Source organism: Juglans regia, chromosome 4 (assembly GCF_001411555.2).
Source record: "Juglans regia cultivar Chandler chromosome 4, Walnut 2.0, whole genome shotgun sequence".
NCBI classification, from domain to species: Eukaryota; Viridiplantae; Streptophyta; class Magnoliopsida; order Fagales; family Juglandaceae; genus Juglans; species Juglans regia.
This window is the reverse complement of record NC_049904.1, coordinates 28,779,334-28,798,207: the sequence shown is the minus strand read 5'-3', so window position 1 is coordinate 28,798,207 and position 18,874 is coordinate 28,779,334. Positions and strand designations below refer to the sequence as shown.

The following is an 18,874-nucleotide window of genomic DNA, read 5'->3' as shown; positions in this document are numbered from 1 at the left end:
ATGAAGAATTAAGAGACAGAGACACAGAGAGAGAGAGAGAGTCTTTGAGGCTCGACCTCTGTAAGAGAGAGACGTGAAAATTGCTCGAGCCGACCTGATTAGAGTGATTGGCAAGCAAAGCTCAGAGTATCTATTTTAGTGCTTTTCGATTAGTTGATAGTTTTGTTTCTCAGGTGAATATACGATTTTTGAGTTTCTGATCCCTTTAGACTTCTGCCGCAATTTGTGTTCGATCTCTCACAAATTTAACCTTTTCTTTTCCTTCTTTTGTTTTATATTGTTTTTGTTTTGTTTTGATTGCGTTTTGCTTCGGTGATTTGGATTTGATGTTAAATTTGGACTTGATTTTGAATGTGTTCTATTGGGTTGGAGTTTGACATGAGGGAGATTTAGGTGTAATTTTTGTGGCTTTGGAATTTTGGAACTTGGGTCTGTTTGTTAGCTTTTATTTGGTGCTAATCAGGGCTTTGGGAACCTTAAGATTAAAACTTTTGAGGCCAATTCCGTATTAAATGGTGTTTTCTGGGTCTGCATGGTGTGTGATTACTCGTCAGTAACGTTTATTCACTCCTCCGTAACAATAATTCACTTGTCTGTAGCATATTCTCTCCAGGTAGTTTACCGGAGTGCGGTTCACTTTAGGTACAATTTTTTCAGTTATAGTCGATTCTTCGGCTATACTGCTTACTTCTTAGTGACGCACCAATTCGGTTAATTCTGAACCGATTTCAGATAATCGTGTATTAATGGCATTTAGTCTAGCATTATTCCTCTACATCTTCTTAGCCAATACCGGTTCTAGTCAATTCTTTGGGTCTATTTGTTGTGCTTATTTGTCGGTGAATGATCAACTTGTTAGCACCGTTAATCCATTAATTGTGAGTTACAATTGTGTGTACCTATGAGGGTGCAGCCTGATGGTCAAAGGGAGGGCTTAGGATGTGGTGCAGAGTCAGATGTCCTGGGTTCAATTGCGTTTTAGGAGTTCCATGGATTACCTGATATACGATTATGGCGGGTGGGGTCATGAATCCGAGGTTTGCACCTCAGGAATGAGTTTGGAGGGCCCTGCCTTGGTGAAGTTCCAAATCACCAAATAAAAAAGTGCATAGGCGTGTGTGTTTCTTTTATGATTTAATTAGAACTCTAGGATGTACTCCTGTAACATACTTGTACGGTAAGACTAAAAATATGCTAACCGAATCCACTTGGTTTCGGACTTGGTACAATCCAAGGTCATCATTCTCTTTGGTTTGCACAACCATAAAATTATTCCAAGGGTTTATAAATCCTCTGTAGTTATATTCTAGGATTAACTAATTTCCATTTTTTTTAATTACTGAATTTAGATGGGCCATTGGCCCTAGGCTTGTGCTTTGTCAGCTGTTTGATTGCTGAGAAAATGAAGGAAAAAAGAGAGAAGGAAATGATACTTTTAAGCTTTGGTTTTGCCATTATCTGGGGCTTGGGGTAATTGAAATCTCACATCATTGGAATGAGCCTAAGATGGTTATTGTTGTTTACAAGGAGTTAACCTTGTTCTAAGTTAAGTGACAAACTACTTAATTTGTTTTATTTTAGATGTACGTTGGTTTGAATATGCAGCCTAATTCTCCTCGACTTTGAGCTTATTGTGTTAAGTGTCATGGTTCTTGTATACTTCCATAATCCCACACCATACCCCCCTCTCACTTCATTAGAGCACCACCCACCCAGCCCAATACCATATCTTGCATCAATAACATCCTTCCACAATGATCCCCCCTCCAAATGATATCTCCAAAGCCATTTTCCTAATAAAGCTTTATTAAAGGTTCTCAAGTTACACACACCCAACCCCCCATTCACAACTGAGCCACATACAGTCTTCCAACTCACCAAATGAAATTTTTTCTCCTCCCCCATGCCCCCCCATAAGAATGCCCTAAAGAGTTTCTCCATTCTGTTCACCACCCCTACAGGCATAGGAAACAGAGATAAAAAATAAGTGGGAGGTTAGTGAGAGTACTCTTGATAAGAGTGAGGCGTCCCCCTTTTGACAAATACACTCGTTTCCAGCCAGCCAACCTATTCTCTATCTTCTCCACTACCCCATTCCATATAGCTCTATTCTTGAAAGTTGCTCCCAACGGAAGGCCCAAATATTTCATTGGGAGAGAAGAAACCTTACAATCCAGAAGACTTGCTAAAGTATAGATATTAGAAACCACACCCACAGGAACCATCTCAGACTTGCCTAGATTCACTTTTAGCCCTGACACTGCTTCAAAGCAGAGTAACAGTGCTCGTAGAATTTGGATCTGGCTTCTATTCGCTTCACAAAAAACTAACGTATCATCTGCAAAAAGGTGTGAAATGATAGTAGGACCACTAGCACCGTTGCCCACCTGAAAGCCCGATAAAAACCCTTCCCCAACAACAGCCTGCAACATCCTACTTAAAGCCTCCATAACTATAACAAAAAGAAGAGGAGATAGAGGATCTCCCTGCCTCAGATCCCGCGAACTGTCAAAAAATCCAGCCGGTGTGCCATTAACCAAAACTGAGAATCGGGTGGTTGAAATACAATGACGCATCCATGAGATCCACCTATCCCTAGGGCTGTAAAATAAACAAGCTACTCGACAGGCAGCTCGAATTCGACTCGATTAAACTCGAAATCGACTCGGATCGAATATTAAATGGGCCGTTCGTAAACATAGAATTAGGCTCGATTATTAAACGATACAAACTCGTATAAAGCTCGACCGGCTCGATTAATGTTCGTGAACAAACTCGTTTGAAGCTCGACTTGACTCGTGAGCTCGACTCGTATATATTTGTATATATATAATACAATATTTATATATATATATATATATAATAGCCAAAAGTTAGATATATATAATTTATAATATACATAAATATGTATATAGACTTAGTTTTATAGATTTATAGTCCACTACATATACAATATATAAATTTATAATATTAACTTCTAGTTTTATAGAACTAGAAGATATGATGAATACATGAGTCCAATAAATATATAACATTATAAATTTACAAATTACACCATATGGTCCATATTATATATATATATATTCATATTAGTATATGAATGTTAGAAAGATGGTATATTGATATTAGTAATAGTAAATGTATGTTAATATATTAGTGGTGTTAGAAAGATGATACATTGATATACTATTGCTAATGTATGGTAGTGTTACGTGTATGATATACTAATATGCTAATATACTAATATTAATATATGAAAGAAAGATGGTGGTGTATTAGTATAAGTCTATAAGATATTAGTATATGTTACTATGTATGATGATGTATAATCTTAACATGTCATATTAGTATTAGTATATACATATGGTGGTGTATCAATATTAGTGGTGTATTAGTATATACATATGGTAGTGTATCAGTATTAGTGGTGTATTAATAAATATATACTATTATTAATTTATTAGTAGTATAGTCTTACATAATATATAACATTATAAATTTACAAATTACACCATCTCCTTATCATATTAGTATAATAGTATTATAGTATTAGTATATAATAGATCTATAATATTATATTATGAATAATAGATTATAATGTTTGATAAAAGATAAAGTTAGATAATGTTATATACTTATATGACGTGTTATACTAATTAATATAAATATAATATGTTATAGTATTAGTATATAACATGTGTTACAACTTACATATTAATTTAGTTTTATATGGAATTAGTATAATAGCACTACTATATTACACTAATTAATATAAATATAATATTATATTATGAGTAATAAATTATAATGTTGGACAAAATATATAAATTATGAGCATTTATTTTAATTTTATATTAAACATTTTAATTTTTAAATTTTTGTCATAAGCGAGCCGAGCTCGAGCCGAGCTCGGGCTCGGCTCGTTAACAGAATCGAGCTCGAGCCGAGCTCGAACTTACTTCCCTTCTACACGAGCCGAGCTCGGACGCTATAATGTGCTCGACTGATAAACGAGCCGAGCTCGAGCTCGACTCGAGTAGTAAACGAGCCGAGCTCGCACACCCCAGGCTCGCTCGTGCTCGGCTCGTTTACAGCCCTACCTATCCCCAAAACCACATCTCTCAAGTGAATATAAAAGAAACTCCCAGTTCACGTGATCATATGCCTTCTCCATATCAAGCTTGCACAGCACACCTGATCCTCCCTCCCGTAATCTATGGTCCAAGCACTCATTTGCAATGAGTACTGAGTCAAGAATTTGTCTCCCACGAATAAAGGCATTCTGAGACTTGGAGATAATTTGTTCCAACACCGGACTAAGCCTGTTAGCAAGAACCTTCGAGATAATCTTATAAACACTACTAACCAAGCTTATAGGCCGAAAGTCTTCAATAGTCACTGCCCCATGTTTCTTAGGGATGAGGGCAATAAAAGTCGCATTTAGGGATTTTTCAAACTTTTGAAGAGAATAAAATTCATTAAAGACCTGCATAACATCACCTTTCACAATGTCCCAACAGGTTTGAAAAAAACCTATTGAAAAACCATCCGGCCCCGGCGCTTTATCTTTAGCCATTCCAGATAAGACCTTATAAATCTCTTCTTCAACAAAAGGTCTCTCCAAAATACTCACACTCTGCAAGTCAATTGCCTCAAAGTTCAAGGCGTCAAGCTTCGGCCTCCAAGGAAACGATTCTGTGAGGAGAGTCTCATAGTAATGTACTATATGGTTTTCTAACTCGGGAGAAGAAGAAAACACCTCAGAACCTGATTGGAGTGACTCGATAACATTATTACGCCGATGTGAATTAGCCACTTTGTGAAAGAACTTCGTACACCTATCACCTTCTTTCAACCAAAGGGCTCTGGATTTTTGACGCCATGAAATTTCCTCTGACAACAAAACCCTCTCCAAATTTGTCATAACCATGCCTTTCCTCAATAACATCTCCTCTGAGTTATCTCCCAATAACTCTTTATCCTCCAACTCTTGCAATTCCTCCAACAGTTTAGCCTTCTGATTATCAGTGTGACCAAAAACCTCCAAGTTCCACTTCTTCAAATCTTGTTTCAATGCCTTCAACTTACTTGCAAGAATGTAACTTGGAGTACCAAGGAACTGATATGAATACCACCACGCACGCACCATCTCTACGAACCCATCCGTTGTTAGCCACATGTTTTCAAACTTGAAATACCGACTTCCCCTATGAATACCCCCACAATCTAAAATAATAGGAAAATGGTCAGAACTGACACGAGCTAGTCGTTTCTGACTAACTTCCGGATAATGAGCTTCCCATGTAGTAGATACAAGAAATCTATCCAATCTCGACCACACCCGCCCATTTGACCAAGTATATTCACCCCCTACCAGGGGGAGATCCATGAGATCAAGATCGAAGATGAACTCGCGAAATTCATCCATGGCCCTAGAATTCCGACAATGCCCTGAACGCTCACTAGGAAAGCGAATAGTATTAAAATCGCCCCCCATACACCACGGCACATCCCATAATGAGTATAGACCCGCCAGCTCCTCCCACAACTTTCTCCTATCCAAATCCACATTAGGGCCATATGAGCCTGCAAATGCCCATTCCCAACCATCCACCACATTTTTAAATCTAATCGCGACCGAGAATTCTCCGATACACTCCTCAATTGACTCAACAACTCTTTTGTCCCACATGAGTAACACTCCACCAGAGGCTCCCAAAGAAGCCAAATAAGTCCATCCCACATACGAGCACCCCCATACACTTCGCACAATTTTCCTATCAATGTAACACATCTTTGTTTCTTGAAAACACACCACATCACCCTTCCACATCCGCAATAATGCTTTAATACGGAGACGTTTATTGCGATCATTAAGCCCCCGTACATTCCATGATATAATCTTAGGCTTCATAAGAAACTATATTGCCCCTCCCTTTCGATCTATCCCTTCCACCGCTCCCTTCTTTCACATCATAATTAATGGAACAAGTTAGCCTTTTAAGCTCCCTATCCCGCTTTGTGGCTGACTTCGAATGACTAGCCTCAATTGCTATAAGCAGCGCCTTGAATTGTTCTTCATAACCTCCAAAAGAAATCCCAATGACATCTTGAATCTCCTCTACCTTCTTAAACACCCAATTTGACGAACAACTCCCATAAGTAGAACTGGGAGGGAGTGTACACAACGGAGTAAGGATGACCCCCTCCTCACCTGTGCTGACGGGAGAAAATATAGCTAGTTCTGAACCACACACTGAATCTAACTCCCCGCTGGAAGGAGCAAGACCCATCGGAGAACCTAGTTCTGAAAAACCATGTTCCGAATGCATTGGATTCACCACTGGGCCTCCATCCACCACACACGGTACGCAGCTAATAGGGAGAACAGGCACTGGAAAGGGTTTTTCCGGCTCTATACCGTATTGCAGCTAATAGGGAGGCCTCAGTGGCGGAGGTGAGGTTATTTTCTCATGGTACGCACCAGTGGAATATTCTATTTAATAGGGATTTCCATGATTGGGAATTACCTAGTGTCTCAGTTTTTTTCAGTTTATTATATTCCATGGAGATTCCTATGGCACAACGAGATAGTTTGAAGTGGAGGTCTAATAATCACAAGATATGTACAGTCAAGGCGTATTATAGCATCTTGACTACACATCTTGATAATACCCCGTTCCCTTGGAAGAATATTTGGAGAGCTCGTGTGCCTTCTAAAGTAGCTTTTTTCTAAAGTAGCTTTTTTTATTTGGAATGCTGCTCTTGGGAAGATATTGACTACGGACAACTTGAGGAAGAGAGGTTGTGTATTGGTGGATTGGTGCTATATGTGTAAAAAGAATGGAGAATCCGTGAACCATCTCTTATTACATTGTGAGGTAACAAGAGTGTTGTGGGATGTGATTTTTCAAAGGGTTGATGTTGCTTGGGTTATGCCTTTGAGGGTTGTGGATTTGATGGGTTGTTGGACAAAGTTGCAAGGCTGTCAACAAGTGGCAGCAGTGTGGAAGATGATTCCGTTGTGCATTATGTGGTGTATTTGGACGAAAAGGAATGCGAGGTGCTTTGAAGATACGGAACGGACAATGACTGAGTTGAAGAATTTTTTTCTCCACACACTAATGTGTTGGTTTTCCACTATTGTTTTGCATGGGGACAATATTCATGATTTCTTGTCTTTAATTTATCGTTCTTAGAATGTATTTAGGAGTACTCATGTATACTTCCTGTGTACAAGGGTTATACCTTTTTTCATTCATATATATAATATCTATCTTTTATTGATAAAAAAAAAAAAAGTGTCATGGTTCTTGTATTTAGCCTATTATCAGAAGCCTTTTATCTATACAAGAGTTATTGTATTTAGTTTTATTGTTTTTTTTTATAGACATAGACTATCAAGAGACAGCATGAAATTGAATTGTTTTTTGCCTCTAAAATCTGTCAGCCTTTTTATTTATCGTTTATGACTAAAATGCTTTAAGCTTTTCCTTATCAGAGAAAATATTGCTAATTTGTCTTAAAGTTGCTTTGCCTGGGAGAATTGTGTCTTAGAGATTGCTTAGTCTGGGAGAGTTCTGTGTCTGAGTGACAGTTGCTGAAAGCTTGTCTACTCTCAGGTTCCTGGTTGGGTATCTGAAGTTCTCATCTCCATTTAAAGAGGGTTCTCTACAAGTTCGCTTTAGTTTGTGCTGATATTCATGGCATCTCGTGTTGGGTGTATATCCTCCTGAAGTTGGAAATGGAGAGAAATCTTGGAAAGGGTATGGTGGACCAACATAAAAACTATGAACATATTCGATACAACAATGATGAAACTAGAAATGATGGACTTGGGTCTGCAAATCAAAGATTTTTCCAGGATCCTTCAAGTAATATCAACACCAATTTGCGACCTCCAGATTACAATATGTCAGTTGAAGCAAGACCTGTAATGAATTTCTCCATTCAAACTGGTGAGGAGTTTGCTCTTGAATTTATGCGGGAAAGGGTGAATCCTAGACAGCAATTTGTTCCAAGTGCTTATGGTGAGCCTCGCACTGCAACTGGGTATATGGAGCAGAAAGGTATGCTGGGACTTAGCAGCACGGGTTCAGAAAGTGGGTCTGATATCGCAAAAATTAACTCTGTAGAAAAGGCTCTTGTTCAGGATTTTGAGAGGAAGGGACCTTCCACGCATGAGGACAAAGTTTACTATGATTCATTGCGGTCAGTGCCCCGAACCTCGTCCAGGGATGACATCAGTCAAGGATCTCATGTTTATGTCTCTTCAGGGGTTCCTGATGGTTCATCAACAAAGGTGAAGTTCCGCTGCAGCTTTGGTGGTAAGATTTTGCCTCGTCCCAGCGATGGAAAACTTAGATATGTTGGTGGTGAAACGCGTATTATCCGAATTAGGAAGGATATTTCTTGGCAGGATCTTGTACAGAAAATGTTAACTATTTACAGCCAAACTAATTCAGTTAAATATCAGCTTCCTGGTGAGGATCTTGATGCACTGGTGTCTGTATCATCTGATGAGGATCTGCAAAACATGATGGAGGAATGTAATATACTGCAAGATGGGGGATCACAGAAACCTAGGATGTTCCTGTTTTCTAATGATGATTTGGAGGATGCTCAGTTTGGTCTCGGAAGCTCTGAGGGTGATTCTGAGATTCAGTATGTAGTTGCTGTGAATGGTATGGACCTAGGTTCAAGAAAGAATTCAATTGCTTTGGGTAGTTCTTCAGGAAACAAATTGGATGAGTTACTCAGCCTAAATGTGGAAGGGGAGAGTGGTTGTGCTGCAGCAGAACTAGGTGCTGCCAGCAATGCACCTTTGGCAGTTGATACACCTTCATTGACTGGTCAATCTTTTCAACCGCTGCCACCAAGCTCGTCTAGTGCTTATGAGTCCAATTCATATCCTTATCCAGGACAGAGGAATCATCATGGCGAAGCTGGACATCATTTATTATCTCCAGTCCAACCTTTGGAGAGCTTCCCCAAGAAAGATGACAAGACTGCTTTTCCCTTGTCTGTCTCATTGCAGTATGGTTACGGTTCTGACCGTTCTAACTATGCTGCAGCTGGAGAGAATTTAGCTCCAATACCTGTCCATGGGCATCTGACTCCGCAGGGAGGCTTGACTGAGCAGCAGTATGGTGGCTTTCATGTACAAGATCCCGAAGTATCCGTAAAAGAGATGAAACTGAGAAGAGATAGCTCAGCCCAGAAGCTAAATGAACCTGAGAACATCCAATTTCTGGCAAAGGAAGCATCATCAAAGGAGGTGAAAATGAATAGGGACAGCTTACTCCAAAAAGTAAATGAACCAAATAAAGATCAAACATTTGACCATGAGTATGCTGTTTCTTCTCATCCAAGTGATTGTTCTATTCCGAATTATACTTCTAGGGAAGAGGTATTGGTTACTAGCTCAGCAGTGGATACAGGATCACCCCTGGTGTCTGTGAGAAGTAATAAAAGGCTCCAGGAACACATACAGAATAAAATGCCACCTGAAGGTGTAAATGATGGGACAAAGAATAATGAAGATGACCCTTTTTATGCATCTGGTGGACAATTTACTCTGGGATACGGTGGATCTGAGGTTTATCCAACTGATTTTAGCTACCACGAAGCACAACTGGTTCCTCCGCCAGTTTTTCATTCTGAGCCAATTCCCAGGGAACAGGCAGAATTGAACCGTTTGTCCAAATCTGACGATTCCTTTGGCTCTCAGTTTCTGTTAACGCAAGTACGTCCCGATCATTCTCAACCGATATCAATTGATAAATTGCATGATGAGCATGTGGTTTTGCAGACTGAACAGTCCAACTCATCTTCACAACCTATGTATACAACTTCTCATACTGTTGAAAATGAACTGGTAAAGCTTGAAAAGAATAAACTGTTTGCTGACAGTATTAATAACATAAAGTCCAATATTTCTGAGGAGGCACTTGAGTCAAAGTTACAGAAACCTGCTTTGAGAAATGAGGTGGATAAACATGGAATGGCCTGGGTGAAAGAAAACTACAAAGATCCCTCTGTAAACGATAAAGAAACAGCTGATGTAATAGCATATAGAGGTATTTCTGATAAACACATGGAAGGCTCTGCTTTAAGGCCTACAGACTTTGAATGGAGTGAGATAACTGCCAGTCAGAAGAATGGGAATAATAGTGTGGCCCCTACTCAGCCCTTGGCTTGGGCAGAGAGCCTGGTTAGAGGTGTTCCTCAAGGGGAGACCCCTGTTGTTGGAACTCCAGAGCAGGGAGACATTCTTATTGATATAAATGACCGCTTTCCTCGTGATTTCCTGTCTGATATATTCTCAAAGGCAAGAATCTCACAGAATCTCTCTCGTATGGGCCCACTGCATAGTGATGGAACTGGCTTGAGCTTGAACATGGAGAATCATGAGCCTAAGCACTGGTCATACTTTCAAAAGTTGATCCAGGATGAGTTTGTCAGAAAAGATGTTTCACTTATGGATCAGGATCATCCGAGTTTCTTGTCCCCACTCACAAATAAGGAAGGGACTCCCATAGATTACAGCTATCCACCTATGAAGTCTGATGGTGTTGCACTCAGTCACATTGACTCCAATATCAATTTGGATGAGGAGTTTCAACAAGGATTATCTGGCGTTATTGGATCCAACACCATGAATTTGCGTCCAGATTACAGTCCTGAGCTCAAGGGAAATGAAAGTGTGCAGTTGGATGGGGTTAGCCCCAGAATGCCAGAATCGCATTATGAGGTACTCCCTTTTGTGTTTTGTTTAGCCATCCTGCTAGTACCTGTATTGCTTGCCTGTGGCCATGTTTTTTAATTTCTCTCTTCACTTGTAGGACGGGAAATTTACTCAGAATGCTGGTGCAACTCTTGGTGATCTTTCTCTGGTAGATTTTGATATTAATACCTTGCAGGTGTGATGCTCAACAATTTGCATCCATTTATCTGCATGGCAAAAGTTGAATAATCTATAGAAAGGCCATCACGTTCGAAAACATGTGGCATCATGGCATATAAATGATCTTCGATATCAACCAAACACTTGAATTTTTGTTTATGTCATTTTCTAGATCTTCAACTTATATTTTATGTGTTTTTTAAAAACATTTACAAAAACGTGTTTTTCTGTGCTTTAAGCTCACTCAAAAAGCTCCAAAAGGCAAATGACCATTTGCCACTGCATGCATTTATGTTTTATCAATTATATGCTTCATTCATTGATTACTGTTTGTGATCCCGTTGGAATTTAAGTTCTTGTACATCAAGGTTTTGTTGATTATATTTTGAATGCCATAACAGATCATTAAGAATGAAGATCTTGAAGAGCTGAGGGAACTGGGCTCTGGCACCTATGGAACCGTTTATCATGGAAAGTGGAGAGGAACAGATGTTGCCATCAAGCGAATAAAAAAGAGCTGTTTCACGGGTGGCTCATCGGAGCAAGAAAGATTGGTGAGTTTTCTTTCATTCAGTGTATCATCAAAGTGTTTGTTTTCCTGTAAAAATGATAAATTAAGTACATGGAAGAGTCAGTCCTGAAGATTTCAGTTGCAACAATCAAATCTAAGGCGTCTATTTAACATTTAATTATTATTCCACTATTATAAATTAATGTCTAGGAAAGATTTATGTTGCCAAATTGAGTTGGCTATGATCCCTCATTATTAGCTTGGGTAGTCCATCTCTGGCACTCCAGTTTACTACAGGTACCTTACTGGTGGAGGGTAGTCAGCATCCAAACTATTGTGCTTGATTATGCTCTTTAGTTGCTTTTGCTCATCAAGGGAGATTATTTTTGTCATATGTTTCTCAGTAACCAGTAACCAGTAATCACTTTCCAGACCGTGGACTTCTGGCGTGAAGCTGAGATTCTCTCAAAGCTTCACCATCCCAATGTGGTGGCATTTTATGGGGTGGTGCAAGATGGGCCTGGAGGAACTCTAGCCACTGTGACAGAGTACATGGTGAATGGCTCTCTTAGACATGTTTTGATAAGCAAGGAGAGGTAATATTTTTGTTTTATGTCTAAGATGTCAAAAAGTCTTCTTATCTTCATATTGAATATGTTTATTACATTTCCAGACATCTCGACCGTCGCAAGCGACTCATTATTGCAATGGATGCAGCTTTTGGAATGGAATATTTGCATTCCAAAAATATTGTTCATTTTGATTTGAAGTGTGACAACTTGCTTGTCAACTTGAAAGATCCTCTGCGACCTATTTGCAAGGTAATTAATGCTGATGGTTTGGCTGTTTCTGGCAGACCTCGTAAATTGTTTGAAATATATGATCTCTGAAAACACTCTCTCTCTCTCTCTCACAACTCCTAACACTGCAAAATCCCACGAGGGTTGCCCTAAACTTCTGCCTTCTAGTGGAAGGCATACCATCAGCCTGCAAAACTGTGGTAAATGCCACTCTAATAGTGGCCCATAGTGTCTTTTTAGTGTCATCTTCTTTTTTGTTCTCAACCCCGTGATATTTTTATTACACAATCAAATGAAAGATTTTTGGTGAAGTGCTACTCTTTTTGCAGGTGGGAGATTTTGGCTTGTCAAAAATTAAAAGAAATACCTTGGTTACTGGTGGGGTAAGGGGAACCCTTCCATGGATGGCTCCAGAGCTATTGAATGGTAGCAGCAGTAAGGTCTCTGAAAAGGTGAGGTGGTATGGTATATTTCATACTTATAGGAAGAAGCAGAAATTAGCTTAAACATAATAGCAGACTTGACCTATGCTATTTTTAGTTATGAGAAACTTCTATTTTATTAAGATGCTATTATATCAGAAGAAAATGGAATTTCTTGCCTGGATATGTTCTTCCTGTTGTTCTATGGTGCAGTTATTTAGCTATCAAAGCTATTGGTATTCCAATGTCATCGGACCTAAGAGTGTTCACAACTGATGAACAGTCACACTTTTGACAGTTGGGGTTGTGTTTATTTATTGAAGATGGTTTTAATGGTGCCTTCTATGCCTTTCATTCCACATAGATTGTGCCCAATCCATAATAGGTCCATGCATGTCTTATTTTTCAGGTTGATGTGTTCTCGTTTGGAATTGTCCTTTGGGAAATTCTCACTGGTGAGGAGCCTTATGCAAATATGCACTACGGAGCAATCATAGGTTGAAATAACTCTCTCTCTCTCTCTCTCTCTCTCTAATGTCTCACTGAGGTTTGTTTTATTTAGTGGGACAGATATGGGTTTCACTCCAATGCAAGTTTTTTTCCCCTTGAAATTTTGCGACATATTTAAGCTACTGAAACTGCAAGCAACAGCTATAGGATTGATGCTTGGGCCCCTTTGGTGGTCAGTCTACCTTTCATTACAGCATACTTAGTTGACTCAAGGCCCTATTGGTTGATGGTTTAAAAGGTGTTCTTGATGTGCGGCTCATGGTGTCTTAATTAAGCATGAAATTTTATTTGTGAATGGCGCACACTTCACCTGAAGTGTTAAAAGCATCCTTTGTAAATGTATCAAATGACACAAGCTTGGTCTGTGGCACCCTTTACAGCTCTAAATACAGTACACTAATCATAGCGAGGAAATAAAGTTAACCAACTATCAAAAGAGAAACTTTATCGACTGGAAGCACAGCCCCATCCCAGGAGAAGCTATTCAGAGACTTCACTTGCCGGCAAAGATTTTTAGCAAATGATTGCTTCCAAATCAAGTCTATCTGCTGATAGTCTTCCCTTTTAATTTTATTCTCTACCCTTTTACATCAACATTACTAGTTGTTTCTTCTAAGGACGGGCTCATTTCTAATCTCATATTTTTTGTATTTTCTATCCAACGCATTTTTTATACTTGTGATTTCTTGGTTTCCACCACCAACTTACTTTATATGAAAAACTTGCTAGAAATGGTACTCTTATCTTGACGGCCTCTTTTCTTGTATGCAGGAGGCATAGTGAACAACACATTAAGACCGCATGTGCCAAGCTACTGTGATCCTGAATGGAGATTTCTAATGGAGCAATGTTGGGCCCCTGACCCAGTGGTCCGCCCCTCATTCACAGAGATTACTCGACGGCTACGCGTGATGTCTACAGCATGCCAAACTAAGCCACAGAACCAGGTGCCTCAGTGATGCACCTGATGATTCCCTCCCACCATTTTGGCTTTTATCTTGAGTTGTGATGATGAGAATATGAGATATGGTTACCTTTATATACTCCGAAAAGATTGTGAATAATATGAGTACGGGGAAGGCCCATTTATAGGTTGAAATTTTAGGTTGGATCCCTATCACCATTGGTTTATATGTTTATCGTTGAGAGAAATTGAAGATGATCAGTTTTTATGTAAAGCTATTATCATCCACAGTAAACAGACTTTTGCTTTAGGTACTTTGTGTGAATAACAAATACAAATCTGTCGTTATGGTGAAGAGTTGCTGGCTCATTGTTGAATGGCAAACATGAGTTATATTATGTATTCCTATCTTAGATGTAGAAATTCAAGAGTGAAGATGAAAATACCAACCCTGTTTGTTGTCTAGAAATGGGCAACTACAATTTCTCTTTTCGAGTTAGTCTACATACAGTCCCTAAATGAAGACTACTCATGCAAGCTCGTACAGTTATGTTTAAAAAAAATTTAAAATTACAATAATATCATTTTTAAAAATGATTTAAAATAATATCAGGACTGTAAATATAATTTCTCTTTTCTATTTGCTGACTTGAAGAAAAATATTAAAAAAAGAGCCCATCTGATTTTCTAAGAGATTATTCTTAGGATAATTATTGTTCAAATCATGGTCTTTCAATACAAGATTAGATGGCGTGGCTTAATAAGAATAAAGTTTCTACTTCAAAAATTTTATAGGTTAGATGGACATTGAAGAGTGATAATCGGAAATGTCTATGCTTTTCGGTCCTCAAGAACTGTTTAAAAGCTGTTCTTTGTAATTACATGCGTCTCTTGCTACCCTTAATGTCGACACAACATGTCGTGCGGTGTACATCTTCAAATTACTTATCTATGAGGCATGTGACTTCCCATGAGAAGATGAGATATTTAAATGAAGTTGCATTTAAAAGAGACATGTGAATTCATGTGTGAAGATAAGTAAAGAAACTGTGCGGGAGAAGAGGAAAAAAAGAGAGGCTTTGGTAGAGTAATAAAGCAATCCATAGGTTTTATAAGTTCTATCTTTTTGTTTCTTCTGTTTTTAATTTCGTTGTTTGGATTCCTGGTTTGACAATTTTTTCAAGGATTAATAGAGTAGGAAACAAAACCCCAAACACAAGAGAACTGAATCATTCACAGGCTTTTGGTCCATTGAGGAGATTTTGTCCATTCATATTATCCAAGGGCTGGTTTAGTTACACAAAACTAAACTACCTCATCTCGTATAATCATTACGACTTTTGCAAACTCAAAAATATATATATATATATAATAAACAATTCAATTTTTTTAAATTTCAAAATAAAAATTATATTATAATAATATTTTATTCAACTTTTAACAAAACATCTCATCTATATAAAGGAAGATTGCATGAATAAAAACCAAGGCACAATAGAGCATATCTAGCCTAAAATCATGGTATATATTCTGTCATTTGTAACTGCTGCACATCTTTATTCTCATAGCTCTATATTGTAATTATAGCATAGATTTAGCTTAAACGTATGTATCATTCCTAAAATAGAACTTTAGGATATGTGTATATATGTTGTTCTCATATCAAATGAAATGTGTGGGAAATAATTTATTCAAAATATTGCAGTGAATACTCTTTTATATGGTATCAGGAGAGACACTCTCTCACGAGCAAATGATCCAGATTTCAACCATGTCTTCCTCCTCAGATCAAAACCTTTCCCCTCAATACTCGGCCTTTCTCAACTACCGATAAACCTTTTATTGCTCTCAACATCACTGCCCAAATCAATAAAAAATTGACTCCCTCCACCTTTCCTCAATGGCATGCTCAATTTGAAGCACTCCTCATCGGCTACAATTTACTTGATTATGTAAATGGTGCCGCTTTGTGTCCCTCCTCCGAGGGTATCTCATCTATCGATTGGAACACTGGGTTCAGCAGGATAAACTCATTTTTAAGTGTCATCCTAGCCTCCACATCTCCCACAATCACTCCTCTCATAGCTACGACAAAGACTTCTCATGAAGCCTGGGAAAAACTCAACACCCTATATGCTAGCCACTCAAAAACACAGGCTATGCAATTAAAGGAGGAGCTTACCTTGATTCAGCGAGGGAATCGGTCGATTCCAGATTACTTGCACGTGGTCAAGGCATTGGTTGATGAAATTGCTATTATTGATCATCCGATTTCGGATGATGACCTAACTCTTTATGTCTTGAATGGATTAGGTCCTGATTTCAGGGAGATAGCTGCGCCAATCTGAGCACAAGAGACCTTGCTGGCGTTTGAGGAGCTACATGATCTCTTGGTAGGCCATGAGTCCTACCTGCGACATTTGGAAGCTGCAAACCAACAGCTTGTTGCTACTGCCAATTACACGAACCAGACGAAACAGGAAAGTGATCCTGCAAATAAGTTTTTCAAAACAAATGGACAACAAAAAGGCAACAACTTAGCCTAGTCTAAGAATAATTCCTAGCGAGATGGCCTTCGGTCTCACAATGGCTCGGGTCGGCCCAATAACTCCAATAGACGTTACCAGCCCAAATGCCAAATTTGTGACCAACTGGGTCACATAGCTAAGGTCTGTCCTTAGCTACATTCAAATGGAGTAACTGTGAATTGTGCTCAGACCTCTATGAGAAAAGAAAAAACTTGGCTTCTTGATTTGGCTACTTCCCACAACATCATGGGTGATCTTGCAAATTTGTCTATTCACTCAGAATATGATGGCACTGATGAAGTAATTCTTGGTGATGGTTCAGGTTTAGCTGTCTCACACATTGGTTCCTTGGCCTTGCACTCCCCTGAATGAACTTTTATCCTTCGTGATACACTTTGTGTTCCAAACCTTTGCAAAAACTTAATTTATGTTCATCATCTCACCAAACAAAATAATGTTATTGTTGAGTTTCACCCTTTTCATTTCTTTGTGAAGGACAAGACCACGAGGGTGATTCTAATCCGAGGAGCATGTGACAATGAGGTCTACACTTTTCCAAAACCAATGGTAGCTTCTTCATAAAAAAATGGTTGCAAATGTGCATGAACGAACATCGATTGATGGGTGGCACAAGCATCTTGGACATCCATCACTCAAAATTGTTCACAATCTTGTTAAGAATTTTTCTCTTCCTGTTACATCACAAAAATTGTCTTCATTATGTAGTTTGTGTTCCATTAATAAAGCACACCAACAACCTTTTCATGTCACTAGTCTCCAAAGTCATGCTCCTCTTGAATTAATTTACACATATGTTTGGAGACTAGCTAGTTACACCGAAATTGATAGGTCACAGTACTATCTTCTTTTTGTTGATCATTATACAAAATATATGTAGTTTTATCCGATGGTCAATAAATCCAGTGTTTCTAGTATCTTTTCACATTTCAAAAGAATTGTTGAAACTCGCTTTCAAACAAAAATCAACCATCTTCTCTAACAATGGTGGTGAGTTTATTGCATTAAAATCCTTCTTGTCGCTTAATGACATTACTCACTATACCACCGCCCCTCACACTCCACAACAAAATGGTGTCTCCGAACGTTGCCATCAACATCTTGTTGAAACCGGCCTTACACTTCTTCATGATGCTTCTCTTGATTTTTCCCTTTGGCCACATCATTCCAAACTGCCTCATACCTCATAAACAGGCAACCCACACCACTTCTTCAAAACAAATCCCCCTGTGAAACTCTTTTTGGCCAAAAGCCCAATTACCTCAAATTGAAAAAATTTGAGTGTCTTTGTTATCCACTCACACGGGCCTACAACTCTAATAAACTGGAGCCCAAGTCAAAACCATGTGCATTCCTCAGATACTCACCAACACAAAATGCATACAAATTTCTGGAACCCCACACCCATAAAATTTACATCTCACGCCACGTGTTGTTTAATGAAAATCAACAACTCCTTCCATCTGTGTCTTCTTTACACACTCAGTCCACATGACCAACACCAAATTCCTTTCCTCTCTTTCTTGATGTCCAGTCGTTACCAGTAAGTGTACCACCATCAATGACACCTGTTTCATTGCCTCCTCTAGTGCTTCCTGAAAGTGTTCATGCCATCGTCGCATCCTCTTCAGGTAACCCTGAAAACCCAAACTCTTCTACTGTTGTAACTGTATCGGAATCCCTCGGTAGAAATACCCAAAATTTGAATCCTATTTCTACTGCATATGAATGCTTGAATGCTTCTCAATTTGTGATGCCTTCAATTTCTCATGACCGAATTGCTACACAAACCTTTAGGTCAGATCGAAAACACCCAAAACCTGAATCCCACAAAAATTTCAAATCCGTCTGTTCAACCTCAAAGGGTACATCAAATGACTACTAGGTCCATTAACCAAATTTTCAAACCAAAACAACTTAACTTTGTTTCCAAACATCCACTTCCACAAACCATTGAACCAACTAGTGTGAGTCAGGTCATATCACAACCTCAGTGGCGTGAGGCTATGTCAAATGAACTTACTGCACTCATGAGACATGGAACTTGGGACTTAGTTCCCTCTCCTTCAAATTGCACACCAGTGAGCTGTAAGGGTGTTCAGGGTGAAGAGAAAAGCTGATGGGTCAGTGGACAGATTCAAAGCCCGTCTTGTTGCCAAGGGATATAATCAAAGACCTAGTCTCGATTACAAAGAAACATTTAGCCCAATAGTTAAACCTGCCACTATTAGAGATGTTATGACTATTGCTGTTATGAATGGATTGGAGTTTAGGC

The 18,874-nt window shown here is 38.9% G+C and overlaps 2 protein-coding genes across 4 annotated transcripts; one reads left to right on the top strand and one right to left on the bottom strand.

The window, feature by feature from the left end:
* Positions 1 to 14,437, top strand: LOC108985032. Of its 3 annotated transcripts, none has more exons than XM_035689501.1 (9): positions 4 to 173; positions 7,623 to 10,753; positions 10,845 to 10,922; positions 11,308 to 11,460; positions 11,850 to 12,013; positions 12,091 to 12,238; positions 12,547 to 12,669; positions 13,049 to 13,136; positions 13,921 to 14,437. In XM_035689501.1, the coding sequence occupies exons 2-9, from the start codon at positions 7,745 to 7,747 to the stop codon at positions 14,106 to 14,108; spliced, it is 3,951 nt and encodes a 1,316-aa protein (XP_035545394.1). In that variant the 5' UTR covers positions 4 to 173; positions 7,623 to 7,744; the 3' UTR covers positions 14,109 to 14,437. The 3 variants fall into 3 exon arrangements, with proteins under 3 accessions (XP_035545396.1, XP_035545394.1, XP_035545395.1); XM_035689502.1 differs by having other exon boundaries at positions 7,502 to 10,753; positions 13,921 to 14,363; XM_035689503.1 differs by lacking the exons at positions 12,091 to 12,238; positions 12,547 to 12,669; positions 13,049 to 13,136; positions 13,921 to 14,437 and having other exon boundaries at positions 1 to 173; positions 11,822 to 11,937.
* LOC118348231 lies at positions 3,967 to 5,428 on the bottom strand. The gene is made up of 3 exons (XM_035689283.1): positions 4,933 to 5,428; positions 4,534 to 4,767; positions 3,967 to 4,100 (listed from the first exon to the last, which is right to left on the bottom strand). The coding sequence occupies exons 1-3, from the start codon at positions 5,426 to 5,428 to the stop codon at positions 3,967 to 3,969; spliced, it is 864 nt and encodes a 287-aa protein (XP_035545176.1).
* Positions 14,438 to 18,874: the final 4,437 nt, after the last annotated feature.